The 17,064-nt window shown below is 40.6% G+C and overlaps 1 protein-coding gene across 1 annotated transcript in view; it reads left to right on the top strand.

The window, feature by feature from the left end:
* The window catches only part of LOC117953542 (transmembrane protein 163-like), a 70,980-nt gene that overhangs the window by 38,647 nt on the left and 15,269 nt on the right, over positions 1-17,064 (top strand). The window contains exons 3-5 of the mRNA XM_034886682.1: positions 10,736-10,779; positions 12,496-12,587; positions 14,865-14,961. Coding sequence (XP_034742573.1) covers positions 10,736-10,779; positions 12,496-12,587; positions 14,865-14,961 — 233 coding nt within the window. The remainder of the gene's footprint in view (positions 1-10,735; positions 10,780-12,495; positions 12,588-14,864; positions 14,962-17,064) is intronic.

Raw genomic sequence — 17,064 nt, 5'->3', positions numbered from 1 at the left:
AGGGGTTTCCGCAGGGTGAGCTCAGCCAGAATGCAAGGCGCGGTGCAGAGCTGTGCTGAGCAGTAGGTCCTGAATTATTAAACACAATATTTTGCAGCAAACGGCCTCAGCCATCTCTGATGTGTCTGCTGAGGAGGCAAAGTGTGTGTGTGTGTGTGTGTGTGTGTGTGTGTCAGGGGGAGTGCATGCCGCATTTAGAGGCACTAATTGATGAGGAAGCAACATCCTGAGGGCCTTTGTTTCAACTCCCTACCCCAGTGGAGAGAAACCAGCAATTTAGCACACATGCATTTGGTAACAGTTCTGGCCAGACAATATCTCTATTTACTCTTGTCTTCTAGAAATTACATTTTAATGTAATGAAATTGTTAAATTGTCAATGGTTGAACCACAACAGAGTCGAAGGGAGCGGTTGATTGTGGGCGTACAAAACGGCCCTGGTGCACGAAACCAGGATAAGGGATCTAGTCGTGATCTTCAAGTTATCCTTGATGAATTTAGCTTTGACTTGGTTGGACGAAACCAGGTTGAATGAAACATGGAGATTTATTCTTTGCTGCTAGCCTGCTCCAAAATTTATCCTGGAGTCCCGCTCTGATCCGAAATAAACGTGTTTAACAGTTATTCTGTTGTCTTGTGCATGTGTTTTGCTATATTTTTATTAACATGCATTACTTGTCACTATTTTATTTACACCCTAGCCTACTGTTGCGGTTGTTTAGATGGTTGGAATTGGATGCACTGGCACCCAGATGCGGAGTGTTTCGAGGCAGCGACTGCTGGTCTGATAATAGTTATACATCGTTCTTATACAAGTTGTTAGCAACACCACAACTGCTGCCTGCTCATTGGGTGAAACATATGCCGCATGCGTCTTCCCCATTTCTGCATCCGTAAATCTGTGATCGATACCGTGGTTTATTTGAGAAAGCCGTTAACTCGCACTTATCCCAGCTATCTACACCTGTTTTTACGTAGCTTCACCTGTTCATCCCGGCTCGGCAAACTTGCAACCAATTCAGCCGCGATGAGTGGATCACACAAAGTCAAGCTGCGCTTTTTCAGTTATTGTGGATATCTTCATTCTACTTTCGTGCAACAGGCCCCGGGACTCTCACCTGTGGTTAGGTCTAGGTAACAAAATCACTTTGCTTAAGGTTTGGTAAAGTTCACGATTTTCATTTAAATGTATATTTAATCTCTTGTTCCTGTGGTCTTTTTCCAGACCAAAACTCAACTTAACCAAAGTGCGTTTGTTGCCAAACATAATCACAAAAAAAGTGTAATAATGTTGTAGTCACTATGAGCGTTTATCAGTGAAAACTTTACTCAGATGTTCAGTGTCAATTTTTGCAACTTGCCCAGTATACAATCAAAAGAAAGCGTCCTCATTGTGTTAATAGACATGTAATAGACATGTAATTATTCTTTCAAAATGTATGTGCTGTTGCCATCCAGTTGTATATGTAGACATTCTAGGAGATATTTCAAGTTTCTTGTATCCAGATTACATAACATTTATTAAGCTGATGGTTTCATCCAAAGCGACTTACAATGAGTGCATACAGGTGATTACAGTAGGGGAGAGCCGGGACAATTGAAACGCGGGACGAATGAAACATTCCGGTTTTCTCCAAGTGTAACAAAGATAGACAGACTTCCTAAGGTCAACACATAGAGCATGTTACCCTGCTTCTATCAGCCAAATATCTTCCGGTTGTTACCTTTTCATCACGGAGTTACAGCCGACAAATGAGTTTTGATGGTCAAAAGTCAAAACTTAATTAGCGGTCACATTTTTTGGATTAATAATTAGTTTTTCATTTAAAGGTTTGATTACATGCTTATTCAGTAGACCATTTAGTGTTCTCCACAATCCCAGACTTTAATATTGCATGCTTGTTTACATTAGAAGCAAAACAACCTATAATGGCATATGTCCACGTCGGGACGGATGAGCAGCTGTTTCATCCGTCCACAACCTGGCTGTAACTCCATTGATTTTAAGTAGATGCACAAATATCTGTTTATACAATAATTTATGGAGGTGAGACATTGAAAAGCTTTTTTAGAAAGATGAAAATATATTTGGGCCCACCAGGTAGGGGGGGTTGAGTTTTCCCATGTTGTCCGATGGAGACTGACGGGCGGGGGCGTGTTATATTTATGTCCAGTGGTATAACCCATGTAAAAACCTAGTGAAACGACATTTTCCACAATAGAAACATGATATAAATGGAAAAACCTACTGTTCAAGCTCTAAAAATGTCAGAATCGTCCACAGTGCATGATCCTTTAATAACCGCTTCATACATGCTTCACGATGATGGCAATGAGTTGTTAACAGACATTTACAAAGACGGACAGCTCTGCAACAATCTATCTATAATAACACCTCTTGGAAGTACCATCCATTAAAAACAGAAACATTTTAAAGTTTTGGGAAGTTTATATGGCTTCAACTGCATGTTTCATCCATCCCTTCATGCTGTTTCATTCGTCCCGTCCAGGAGGGACAGATGAAACATTACGCACGTCCCACTTTTGTTGTAATAATTCCTGAACGGTATTGTTCAAAGCTGACAATGCAGCTGTATTTGACAGATGACACGTGTAGGTTGCTACTGATAAAATATTAGCTTTCAGTGTGATACAACCGCTTTGTAAATTACGTTTAATTGGAAAGTGTTTCAACTGTCCCAGCTCTCCCCTAACTGTTGTTCTAAAAACGTCTAAAGCTGGGGGCAACCTCTATCCCCCATCTCTCTCCCACCTTGCCTGTCAATCCACTGTCACTCTGAAAAAGAGTAATAATAAAAGCCTCAAAAAAAATCTTACAAAAACCTTTAAAGCTGCATTAGGTTACCTTGCACAATGCACATGTTCAGTCAAACATAGTCTGGCAGGGGTTTCATATAAAGTCTTGTGATACACCATGTCTATATTTGTGCCAATGGGATGTTCTTTTCCATTCCAACCCTGCTAAGCAAATGCAGCCCTGACAGGTGCATTTGCATAAAAATCTTGTTTAGTCCTGCTTTAATGATTCATAATTTCTCCCCACTGTCTGCTTCTTCCTCCGCTCTCTGAACCTCTTCCTTCTTCTTCTGTCCAGCTCCTTTCTTCTGCTCCCTGGCCTTTTCCTTACCCGCCTCTGCCTACCATTACCCTTCTCATCATAACATTGTGCAAATAACAGCTCTGCCATCACCACAGCGCAAAATAATACTAATAATGAACTGCTTTTGCACCACAGCACCATACTTCAGCCCCTCTGAATCGCTTTCTTCATCTTGAGACCGTTAAGTGGTTTTCCTCATCTTCAAGAAATGTGTCTATTGGGAGCTTTTTGTCAGGGCACTAACACAGATGAGTCACCTTGATGAGATTTGAGGCTCACTGATTGGCAGCCAGAGAGTGGTTCATCTAGCCTCTCTCTGGTCTTCTTTCTCTCATTATTTTTTCTTTCTCTCATTTGCTTCATCTCTTCCTGTCTTTCTGCTTCCGCTCTGACCCACACTGCCTCCCTGTCTGGCTCTCTTTTTGTCTGTCCATCTGCTGTTCTGTCTGCCTCTTTTTTTCATCTCTCCCCTCTCCCAGATTATTCCTTTGCTCCTTGTGATGTAATTAGATTTCACAACCCTGAATTGAGCTCTTGCCCTCGAGGAACCGAGAGGAGCACGTAATTACATTTCCGTTTGGCTGCGAATGATTCCACTGATTTGATATATATTTTTTTTTCATACGGTCAACAGCAGGGGTGTTTTTGACTGGTCATTGAATGGAAAGCAGCCAAAGTGGAAATCGTCCATCTGGACCTACTCTACCTGTCGTGGGACATTTGGACAAAAGCACAAGCATAAGTTTCTCAGTGTGGATTTTGGCAGCTATCGTTTAAAGCTATAGTGCGTAGTTTCTGCCATCCCCACGTGGACTGTTGGCGCGTCTACATGATTTAAGCCTTACGTGACAGCGCACCGCCCCCACGCCCTTTACACAGTTGCTCTTAGCCAAGGAGGACACGGAGGATTAAACTACATGACGGACTCTTCAGGAGAGGTCATTATCTTCACTTGAGATTCTGCACGGGAAAGTCACCGGACGATACAATCTTCTGAACATCGTCTTACTGAGAAATACAGAGGGAGAATTGTGGAAATGAGTCTTGATTAGCTTTTTCAATTGCTTGAATGTAATGGACGTTAATGAATATCACAAAGTTACGCACTAAAGCTTTAACACATTTATAGATTAACGATTCCAATTTAGAGTTGAAATTGGAATTAATTTCCGATCAGATCCTGCTGCTTCATCTATCTTCTGCTTATGAGAGAGAGAGAGAGAGAGGTTGGCAGTGTCCCCAGTTCTCACTGATGATTAGACTTTTAATCCTGCCAAGTCTTAACCAGTGCTATGACTGTGCAGGTATTGGCAGGACATCTAATTAGCGATATGGAACATAAAATAGAATAAAAATAAATAGATTAGAAAGACAAAATGGCTTCATGTTTGACGACCATAGACTGGTACCTGCATAATAAGGGTTAAGATTAGTGACAGAAGGATTAGTGTTTTTTATCCTAACAAAGGCAACAAAGCGCATTATTTAGTCACACACCACACTATATTCCAGTGTTTGCTTGTCAGTTATTTTTCAATTTAAAGAGCTTTATTTGCATGACAACATATTGCTTATATTGACAAAGCAGATACTAAATAAATAAAAAGAAATTAACAACAACTTGCAAAACATAAACTATAGCTTGAACACCCACTTAAACAAAGTGATAGAGGCACAGAGAGTGCAATGGTACTTTGATCTTCACATCCACTTCTTTCCTCCTCTTCAGTCGGCATCTCCTTTTCCTACTCCTTACGTAAAATTAATTCTTCATGTTCTCTAAAAGAAATTGAAATGAAGAATCAACTTCTTGTCTCATACAGATTGGAGAGGAGCTCTGGTTTGATGTGCTGTGAAGTTCCTGCCCTGTAAACAACATCATCAGAAGGCTAGTCTATATCCACAACCTTGCACCTCCGGGATTGCTCCGGTGCCGCCTGAAATTCTGCCTAATGTGTCCTTATTTTCAGCCAGATGTTCATTGCCGGTTGCAAAAAGAGGTCTGTTTCTGTAGGAGTCTGAGAAAGTGACCCACTTCTCACTTGATTTATTACCTCAGTAAACCTTTTTTGAATAATGGTGATTTTAAAATCAGCGATAAAACGCGGTGTTTTAGGGCGTGGCTGTGATGTGATTGACAGTGAAAGTGTGTAACGTAACATAGAGTATTAGCCGCTCCTCCCTCACTCCTCCCTCTCCTCTAAAATCGTCACATCCACAACCAGGATGGCTGCGCCCGTAACGCTAACTACACGACTCACAGCAGATCTCCACATACCAATGGGTGACGTCACACATGCTCTGTCCATTAATATGAACAGTCTATGGTTACCATCCAGTTGTAAGCAGACTATTATGTGACAAATTCACACACACGATCACGGGCTCCACCAGAATCATTTGACTACTAAAATCCACAGTTTCCAATTCCCACATTACCCGTCCTTTGTGAATTCCCTCCATTTTTTTGTAGTTCCTCCTCCATCTTCTTTGTCTCCCACTGTCCTCTTCTTCTTTCCTCCTCCTACCACTCCATTTTCACCTCATCCTCCCCCACTCCCCCTTCTCTCCTGTTTCCCCAGTCTTGTTAGCACTGGTCACGCACCCTCGCCTCCCTGATTAATTAACAACCCAAGGATGTTACACCAAACGGCCATCGATTTGCTGGCAGGCGGTAACTGCACAGACTGGCAGATGGAAATGAGCTTGAGAGCAGAAACCGGAAGAAACAATGACTAAGAAAAAACCTTTTCAAATTAGTAGCCGATATGTAATCGGAGACGAATTTTGTCTCCTTGGCCCAATGACCACTAAACAAACCCTTTTTGAATACTACATGTATAAATAAGGGCAGACAGACAAGGTGATGAAGATGAAGGTTCTTAAATGCTTTCACTTATTACTTAGATGGCACAGACACAGACGGAGGAAATCTATTTCTTCAGGAACTAAATGTAAACGTGTGTGTGTGTGTGTGTGTGTGTGTGTACACACACACAAGTGCTTCCTCAGTGAAAGTGTTAATTAACATTACACCTGACTCTGCGTTGCTGTTGAAGACACAGGGTCAGATAAGCAGTTTATTATATAATGGCAAATTCACAAAATTTGTATTGTGTATAAATATATAATTTTTCAATTTTCAGCTTATTCTTTATTCGTTGTCCTTCTCCAATGAATACATGTGATTTCTCCTACATGCAGCCTAAAAAGTTGTCATTATTCTTATTTCTGAATACAGTTTCAGCACAAGCAAACTGATTCTCACTATATTCCAACTAATATCCTAGTAATGTTGAGTTTGTGTGATATTATGATCCATTTTAATTATACCTAGTAGCCTATTGTGAGAAGATGTTAAACATGACCATGAAGTCTCAAAAGGATGACACAGGGGTTTTTCCCTGATCCAAGGTATGCTGTGGTCACCAGTTTAGAGTCATTTTTGAGCCCTGTCCAGATTGGAATTTCTCTCTCTAAAGGAAATACATTTTCTACTGAATTGACATTAGGAGCCAAATGATATCAGCCCATAATAAATCTCTTAATTAGGCATAACTGGGAGTTACCTTGAGGAAACCCATCAAACTAGGCTGAACCCAGGACAGTTTATGGGTCAGTGCTTCTAAGCTAGCAGTTCAGCTCTGAACGCTTTATCAGAGACTCTCTTGGAATGTAGACGGTCACACACAGAGGCTTAATCATCATCGAGGTCGTAACCTACCACATCCACGTGGACGCACACTCGTCATCCCTAAATCTCACATTGTATGGAGAGAGCAAGAAAAGAGAGATCTTTCCCTTTTCCCCACAAACGATGCCTTTTTATATTTTAAGAAAGTACTAGATTGACTTCTCTAACAACTCACAAGTAGGGAATTCTGAACACGGGAGGCAGTCTAGTGCCCCTGATCAAAGCGCTAAGCATTAAAAGCCACCCACCACCAGGGTGAGATTATGGTTGGCAAAGGCAGATCTATAGAGCAGGGGGGTGGTCCAGTAACTGTAGGTAGACACTAAGGGCCAGAAAATAGGCTGTACAGCTTTTAGGAATGACTGCATCCACTTACTCAATACACACAAGCACCCAAAAACAGCAGATTGACCAAATAGGATTAGCTCTACTGAAAAATCCAGATTAACTTTCTTTTATGCTATTAGTTGATGTTGGAATACCGTTGTTTCTTGATCATTGGCTTTGTGCCAATGTTGTAGAAAAAAATTAAGTTGTTTTCAGGACTATAGAAAATGGAAAAAGGGGGTAGGACCAAACAAGTATTTTTTTTTTTTTTTTTTTTACTTCTTCCTACTCCATTTTGAACACGGGAATTTTTTATTTTAGTCACTTACCTTAGTGTGCTGAGATGTTAATTAATTTTATCTTTTTATGTACTGTATAAACTACAAACTAACTAAATATTGAAAGACCACTTGTCTGGCCCCGTGGTCTCCATTGGCATATGTGACAAATCTCAAATCATTTCAGAATCATCTTGAAATTCCTGTAATTGATGACTGTTTTCAAGCAGACCAATTCCCCCTCATACCTTGCATTCTTGCGAGGACTTTTCTCTCTTAGTAAAAATCGAGCTCCGTATGAATAAAATGCGTTGTTACAGCTCGAAAACGATAATTAGCTCATAACTTAAGCATATTAGAGTTAGTCTTCACTAATAACTGCTGCAAGTTAGCATTCTTCTTCAGGGAGTAAAGTTTAATGCAATGTAAGTGGAGTTATGGCAGGAACCCAGACACCCATGTAAAAGAACAAACAGTCGTGCGGTGCATTGGTGGTATTGATAGACATAATGAACAAGCTGTTTATTAGCATGTGATTTCAGCTCTCGCCTTCACTTTATTGATCAGCTGTCCTAATTTCCTTCATAAAGAAAAGAATGTTGCACAACACGTGTTTAAGCCTGGTTTCAGAGGTGCAGTAAAGTCTCCCAACTGTCCCATTTACCCTGTATGTGTTTCCTGCAGTAAAGTCTCCCAACTGTCCCATTTACCCTGTATGTGTATTTTTGAATTCATTGTCAAAGCAGTCACACTCTCAGTTTGGCTCCGTTTGTGGTTTCTCCAGATGGGTTGGAGGTCTGGAGCTTCTGAGATACCATTCAGTGTGTGTGTGTGTGTGTGTGAGAGAGAGAGTTGGTACGTGAGAGAGAAGACAATCAAGAAAGAGGTTGTGTAACAAAAGCAAGAGAATCTCTGGCTGACAGGCTCCAAGACGGAGCGAGACAGAGGGACGGCGTGCGTGTGTGTGTGTGTGCGTACTTGCGTGTGCGTGTGTGTGTGGGCATTCATGTTATACACCCAGCATGACTAGTGCCATCTGCCTGGTATCAGAGGTCTGTCTGGGACGGCCCTCTCCTTTTCACTCTTTAATTCCTCCTCTTCACCTTCTCATTATTTCATTTTTTTTTCTCCTGTTCAGCCTTCTTTTCTCGATTGTGATTGGAGTTCAGCCTAAAGTTGTTTTCTTTTTTTTCATTAGTGATACTGTAAGCAGCCAAATAAATGGAAACTTGTTTAAATATGTATGAGCGCCTGGCAAAATGCGATGTCACTAAATGTCTGTGGGCAGTCGGCTCTAACCAAAATGAATAAAAGACAAAAAGACGTGACCAGATACACGGAGATACAGGGAGGAAAGGAAAGAGAGAAAAAGATGTGTCAAAGGCAATCAGAAACAGAGTCCTAGAGGAAAAGAGTGGGAAGGCGACAAAAGACAAAGAATGAAGAGTGGAGAAAAAGAGAAAGATGATGAAAGCTCTGCAGATCAAATGTACTTCCAGCTCAGCTTCAAATGTGCTGTTACCATGGTGATTTAACTGCTGATAGGCTGTCCCCCCAAGACTCTGTCCTTTAAACACAGGGGTGGAGGGGGGGGGGGACAAGGAGAGTCAGAAGGGCAAATAAACACAGGTGTTCTAGACAAGGGCTTTAATGAATGTACAATACCCTCTATTCCATTCAGGAAACCTTCAGAAACGGCATCCTCAATCACATTTCGAGGGAAACTTATTTTTACCGGCTTGGATTTGTTTCAACTGGTCTATAGCCACAACGTTCCATTTCCATGATTGCTCTGTTGCTGCCGGAAATTCCGCCCGGATGTCCCATACCTTCCACTTTCTTTGTATTGTAAATTTGAAGATCTCTGCAGCGTACAGATAGCTAGACTATCTGTCCAATCTGAGTTTTGTGTTGCACGACTAAAACAAATTTTGAACGTACACATTTGCACAAAGGCCCCTGCGCCCAACTGGGCGCCCATGGGAGTGCTGATCTTACAGGGAGGTGTGTTCAGGTGCATTCTTGGCGTATTGCTATCTTGAGCCAGCAGAAAGTGATCGTGCCATTGACCAACACAAATCTGGTTTAAAGTTAGCAACTGATTCAGACACTAAGACCCTTTTTTATTTTTTTATTTTTTTCGCCATCAAACTAGCAAAGTGGATTTTGGACACATCCTAACAAACCAGCACCATGCGCTTCCCATCGTGTGCTTTGATCGTTAAAATAGGTCCCTATGACTCTATATAGAACAAATCTTACTGTGAATAAAAAGCCAAACTTATGCAACATTTCAAAGGTGCACTGCGATGAATCTGATCATTCTTAGCCCGTTCCACAGTTCCCGTATGCTCTACAGTGTGATTTATTCAGCTAATTGTTTTGGTTTTAGGGCCCGCAACTTTAGTGTTTGGGTTTACCGCTCTCATCAACCTTGTTTTAAACTCCCAGACTGATAAGATCAGCTGACTAATTAAGATGAACATAGTGGAGCATTTAGCTGCTAAAGAGCCAGTTGAGATGGTGGGGACCAACTAGAGCAGCCAAACACTGAGTAAATATTGGACTTAATTCGTCAGGTGGCCAGAAACACACTTCCAAACAAAAACTAACTTCTGGATGTTCATGAAATCACGTTACCCGCTTTAGCATACAGTGATATGCCAGTGGTGTTTATTGTTCGCTGTGCTGCCTCCAAGTGGCAAAATCAATGCATGCTGATCTTACATTATGGTGAATTATATGTGAAATACAAAAAATTATGGATTTTTAAGTCTTTATAAATGAGTTTCATATAATATTTCAACTGCATAATAGCTCACTGATTGTCTATAGTCTACACTTGTTCTATGTAGAACACCTGAAAGTATTTCTACTTTCTTGGCATATAGACTTATTCACCATTTAGTAGTTTTACACCTCAAAATGTATATACAGCATATCTGGCTTATTTTGTATAATCACTGGTGCTGATACTGTATTAAATTGATAATCTAATTATTTCATCTATGCTCTAGATTATTATTCTATCAGAGTGGCGCAAAGAAAAAAAAATGAAGTAGAAACACTTAATAATCCTGTAATGTTTTGATCATGTAATTGTGTGCATTGTATGTGCAGGTAACCAGTAATGCAACTGGGAACTTGTGACGTTAATATAGTAGCTTTTATTTTTAGCAGGGTTATTTGTCTATTATTTTTATTTTTGTTTTAATACAAACCAATAAGTCAGTACTAACTGTTGTCTCTCTCTCTCTCTCTCTATTGCTCTCCCCCCCCCCCCCCCCCCCCCCCCCCCCCCCCCCCCCCCCACAGCTGTATCCTTCATGAGACACAGCGCGTCAGCCTTTGGATTTGCCGTGAGTTCCGCCTCCCTTCTGCCCTCTATTTGCATTGATCAAATAGTCATAACTTTGGTCTCTTTGATTTATTGATGAATCTTGCTACCAACGTGTTATTGGTCCCTTAGTCTCCTAGGTAACAGGGCAGAGAAGAGGGACTAGACATGGAGCTCAGGTTGAATGCCTGTTTGCTCAACATGTCTGCTGGCTTTCCGCCAAAGTAAAGCTCATATTACTACTTATTCTTTAGAGGCGGTGATTGAGTGTAATTAGTTTTTAAAATAAGATTGTTTAAGACTAAAGTGAAAATTAAATCCTCCACACCCTAGGCCAGTGAGAGCAAACATGATTAACATAATGTGAATAGAATATAAATAAATAATTAAATCATAATCTGCAGCGCTAGCTATCACTTTATTACAATTTGAGTTTAAATTAGCAAGTGCTTGGCTATCTATGAGCATTTTAATAAAGTAAGAAAAGCAACCCAAAGGGTGTGAGATCACAGCAACTGATCAACAGTAGCTTTAGCTGCTATGATGTTGAAAGTTGACTTTTTTTATTTTTTTTAGCTTTTATAGGTCCATTATGTGTCTTGAAAAAATGAAATGATTATGGAGCATGCGATATGTTATGATAAAGCTTCAGGGCAGATAAGACTTTCTTTAGTCTTTTTTGAGGGAGTAGATCTGAGTAACGCAGCACAAAGTCAAATGTCATGTTGATAATGCTTCTCACCGGGAATCCCCTGAGACAAATCAAACATCAACAGGTTCTTGGAATAGATTTTGAGATGTCTCGATGAATGCTTGCCCTGGTGTGAAACATACAGGAACTGCATGCTGTAATGTATACACGACTAAAGGATATCAAGTGCCTCTTCAGTCTGTTTTGTTCGTGTTCAATATATCAGTACGTGCTTTTCAAAGGCCCATGACATGGTGCTCTTTGGATGCTTTTACATAGACCTTAGTGACCCCTAATACCATGTCTGAAGTATTTTATATAGACCTCAGTGGTCCCCTAATACTGTATCTGAAGTATTTCCCAAAATTCAGCCTTGGTGCAGAATCACAGGCACTAGAGCCATTCCCACAATGAGCTTTTCATCGCACATGCAATTTCTGAGTCTGTAGCTTTTTAGGGGGGGCAAGGTAGAGGCTGGGGGTCCGAGCTTTCATTTTTTCAAAGGCAGAGCAGGATACCCAGGGCTCGGTTTACACCTATCGCCATTTCTAGCCACTGAGGGGCCATAGGCAGGCTGGGGGAACGCATATTAATATGTTCATGCCATGGGACGTTTAAGTTACATTAAATAAAATAAAATACCATGCAGAATTTTAATTTGAGATGATATTTACAGTGCTGGCGAAATTACATGCTGTATTTTTATTTTCAACAACACAGAGAAGATTGGGATTCTTATATGCCACAACCCATTTGATACATGTGAATGTGGTGGTTTTCAGAAGCATTTCAGCAGCATTGAAACGTCATATAACACAACATATGCCATATCATTTAAAAAAAAATATGTACAATATTCTGTGTGCATTGTATTAGTGTCAGACTTGTATAACACATTATCAATGTTCTTTTTGAAACATGCTCTTTCTTTCCTTTTCCTTACAATGATGCAACGATTACATTAAGTTAAATGTAACCACTGTAATAACTTGCAACTTATACCTATTCCTCTGCTCCCCGGTTGCTGGGTTTCTGTTTCTGCTGCAGTTCGATGCCACGCTGGATGTCCTGTCATCAGTCATTGTCCTCTGGCGCTACAGCAATGCAGCAGCTGTGCACTCTGCACACAGAGAGTATATGTGAGTACCAAACAACCTGTTGAGTATAGTTAATGTTTTATTCATGATGGACATACTGTATGTGGTGTGATGCAATCTGGGTTACTCTTCTCCACCTGCATTAAAACAAACGTTCCTGTATTTCATTGTCCATTTACAGTTTTCACCCATCCCTCTTATAGTTTAACATTCTTACAAATTCCCCCTAAACTTGATTTATTTTTTACAAAGATGCAAATTCAACAACTATATCTAGTTTTGCAGGGATTTCTGTTGCTGTCTGATATCAGAGATGGTGTTATTTTCATCATAGTCAATAATAAATGGCTGGTTTTACTAGAAGAGACGCTGATAAAGCTGATAAAGAGAACAAGCAATGCATGTACACGTTGTATTTGGTGCAAAATATAAAAACATGACCATTAGAGTTTCAACATTTTGTGTTTACACTTAGACAACACATTCTCACCCCCATTGTGTCAAAAAGCAACACTTGGTCATTTGCCTTTGGCGTTTGTTATTGACACAAAAAGTCTCCCATACAGACGCTAAAGTCTGTATCGGCATCGGTATCCAACACCACTGACCAAGCATCAGTATTTTAGGAGATGGGAGTGAGGACAGGTTGGCTTAGAGGGGCGCAGAGTTTAAGCTTGATAGCTTGATGTTGCACATGTAGGTTTATTGCATCTTACGCTAGGGCTAGACAAAGTGAACTAAAATCATTATTGTGATTTATTGAACATTTTACCTTGATTATGGTTATTGAATGTTAATTCTGTTACTGGCTCACACTCGCCTTTTCTTGGCTAAACTTTACATCTTCACTGAAGCCAAAATGTGTCCAAACGACAGACTATGCTGCTCCTGTTGCTCAGTTGACTTGTTTCCATGTTACTTCCACGCCTCAGACTGGACAGGGCAGAATCACATGACTACGCATGTTATGTTTTTAAGGGGAAAGTACATGAACACACACACAAACACACAGAGTGGGATATATATTAACATGATGAACAAACCAAAATAACCAACATGGGAAAATGACAGAAGATCTCAATTTGGGCTTTGATTACTTTTTGATTAATTGTCCAGCCCTGTCTTTTGGTAAACCGTACACAAAAACAAAATAACATTGTAGGAGTGAGACAGAATGCGACTTCTAGGTGATCGTGTATGTGACTGAAAGAATAGATAGAGTGGCATAAGAGACAGAGGCATAAGCAAATAATTAAATATTTTGAAATAGGTTGGGGCAAATTGATGAAGATTGTCTTGGATGTGTCCGGTTGGTCAGTTAGTAGAGCTGGCGCCCATATACAGAGGTTTAGTCCTCAACGCAGTGGCCACAGGTTTGACTCTAACTTGCAGCCCTTTGCTGTATGTCACTCCCCCTCTCTCTCTCTCATTTTATTTCTTCATCTGTCCTATGTAAATAAAGGCCTAAATCTAAACAAATGTACATGCTATTTGTAATATGCTATCTTTCCCCCCATTATCTTTAACTGTGGGATCTGCAGGTGTGTTAATGTACCAGTATCTTGTTAATGCATGCATTATATAACACCTATAATAGCTAAAACTAGAGTCTAAAATGTAGTTGAATTTCCAAGTGTGACTTGTAGAGAAGCATTTCTCTAACATCTGAATACGTTAAGTTACCTTTTCTCAGGGAAAGGTTTTTGTTGTGACCAACCAGCATCCAAATCAGTAAAGGATACACCTGTCGGATGCTGTCTGTCTGTTTTGGTTTGACATACCGTACGTAGTTGGGATGCAGATATTGTGATTCGGGCCCAGCAGATGTGTCAGAGGAAGTAAGACTGTAAATAATCAAGCAATGAAGAGGTTTTTAACAACCAATATCTTATTCCATTGCCACCAGCGCAAGCTCCCTCTAGCCTTCCCAAAAACATAAACCTCATTATCCCCTAATATTTAAAAAACAAAATTTAAGAAACATGACAAAGTTTCAACCCTCAAGTGTTCTAATGGAAGTCAGCACCTTGTTTATGCTGGTCCCACACAGTGCCCTAATGCAGTGTAGACCGTCTTCTGAAATCTCCCAATTACTGACTGTGTTGAGAAATGTGGTTGTGAGATTAGGTGTATTATCACTTAAATCATGTATGTATTTATGTATTTATGTAACTCTTATCCTTTATAATTCCTTATGTCAGGAAACGTTGGTTTTTGACTTTGTTTGGTCACATGACAGGTTTAGCAAAGACATCCCACTCACTGAAGTGATCTCCCAACATCTGCTCTCTGTCTGTCCGTCCGTCTTTCCATCTGCAGAGCATGTGTAATCCTTGGGGTTGTGTTCGTTCTCTCCTCCTTGTGCATCCTTGGAAAGGCCATCCATGATCTTGCTACCAGGGTGCCCCCGGAAGTGGTGAGACCCTAAATACACACACACACACACACACACACACACACACACACACACACACCATACACTCTTTATAGAAATTTTGTTTATATTGAACAATATTTTTGGGTAAATGTCCATGCCTAAGCAAGAACTGTGTGACATATACTGTATGTGGTTATTTTTGGTGTTGAGGTTAGAGAGTTAGTGTTACAAACTTCACACCTGGAGTTTGTAACATAGGCTTTTATATTATAGATTTTAAATAGCAAGCCCCAACTTATCAGGGTTAATTTTTTTATCTGGAGCCAAAGTCGACCCCGTACAACTGGTTTCACAGGCAGTGTACTACTTAAGACGCTTTAAGCAATGTTACGCATTTTTATTTAGGCTACAACATTTTTTTGTCACATACAGCAAACATCTCTTCACTATCCGCTAGCTGCCTGTCCCCAGAACACACTGTTTTTGTTGGTGTTTTTAGACTGTGGGCTGTCTACAAAGGCCATATTGTTTTTACAAACTGTGCCAACCTGCACCCCAAAAACAAGTGTTCCAGCTTTCCAGCCGGTAACCAACTAGAAGGATTTGGAGGTGGGGGTTGGTGAGGGTTAGTTTGCGTAAGCACAGAAGGGGAGGGAGAGGGGACGGGATGAGGTGGAGGGAGGAGCGAGCTAGCTTCATTTTTATTTGACAATACTTCCAACATCACACAACATTGCTTAGAGCACCTTAAAGTGCAGTTTAAACCAGAGTTAAAATATTTGTTTTACGGATTTCAAATGCCGTGCCAGTGCAGCAGTTTACACCTTGCATCGTTCTTTGTTTTTTACAATATTTTATTGAAAATGGCACAAAACACGGTAGCTGCTCCTGGCTATTCCCTCAATAATACAGACATGTTTATGAGAAACATAGCACGTGAGTTTACGGCACACATCCTCCCACACACATTTTTTTTTAACCTTTATTTATCCAGGTAAAGTGTTTGAGAACCACTTCTCATTTACAAACATGACCTGGCCAAGAGGCTACAGAAATAAGTAGGAACATACTGTACAACTTTACATGCATACCACACGCAAGTTGGCACAATGAATACAAATAAACAAGATCCTTGAGTTTCATATGCTCCCTATTTGAGTCAACAAAGACAGATGAAGAACAGGTACAGAGAGCAACCCAAACATGTGCACACGCATCATTCATTGTTGTGAGCGCCGTATCTTTTTATAGCCCTCTGCTGTAGCTGCTGTGACGTCGGTGTTTTTGTCTCCCTCCACCTGACTATTGTTCCTCTTCTCTCTTTGACACAGACATGCATAGTCTTTATCTCTTCCCCCCCCCCCCCCCCCCCCCCCCCCACACACACACACACATCGTGCACACACCCCTCTCTGGAGGGGAATATGAACAATGTCTCAGAATAGTCTCATCTCTCTGTTGCTGGGGTACAGCCCAGCTCTTCCATCGTCACACTGTTTGGGGAGGGTCCATCGCATCCTTCCCAGGTCTTTGCTTAGAACCCTCCTCTTTGGTTTATAAATGATTTACCTTCTCCATCTGTCCATTTCACTAACAAGTGATGCCAAGAGGTCAAAGGTGCATCTTTGATTTTGTTATAGAGCCCAGCAGCGCTACCAAATCCAGAAATGTCTTTCCTTTTACAACAACGTTGAGCTGAAAGGTACAGTTTAGACTTGTTACACTAATTGGCCCTTAACATGTGGCGTTTTCTTGTAAACGCATGAAAGTGTTTTAGGCCTAACGCATTTGTTGAAAGCATTTCCTTCCTCATGAACCACATGCAATTTAAGAAATATATATACTTAAAATAAAAAGAAACGGTGCCTGGGTGGCGCAACTGGTAGATCGTGTGTCCATGTAAAGAGGCTTAGTCTTTGACGCAGCGGCCACAGGTTCATGTAATTCCCCCTCTCTCTCCCCTTTCAAGTCTAAGCCAAAAGAAATTTTAAAATAAGACTATATATATATATAGCACACTATCGATACGAGATATGCCCGTCAATAAAAACATAGCTCCATAGTGCCACTAGGGACAAAACTCTAAACCAAAGATGAAGACAGTTTCTTGCTCGTAGTTTATTGTAATGCAAATGTTCTTTG

This window comes from Etheostoma cragini, chromosome 11, assembly GCF_013103735.1.
Source record: "Etheostoma cragini isolate CJK2018 chromosome 11, CSU_Ecrag_1.0, whole genome shotgun sequence".
NCBI classification, from domain to species: Eukaryota; Metazoa; Chordata; class Actinopteri; order Perciformes; family Percidae; genus Etheostoma; species Etheostoma cragini.
Note: the sequence above shows the minus strand (reverse complement) of the source record. Positions and strands in the feature narration are given on the sequence as shown.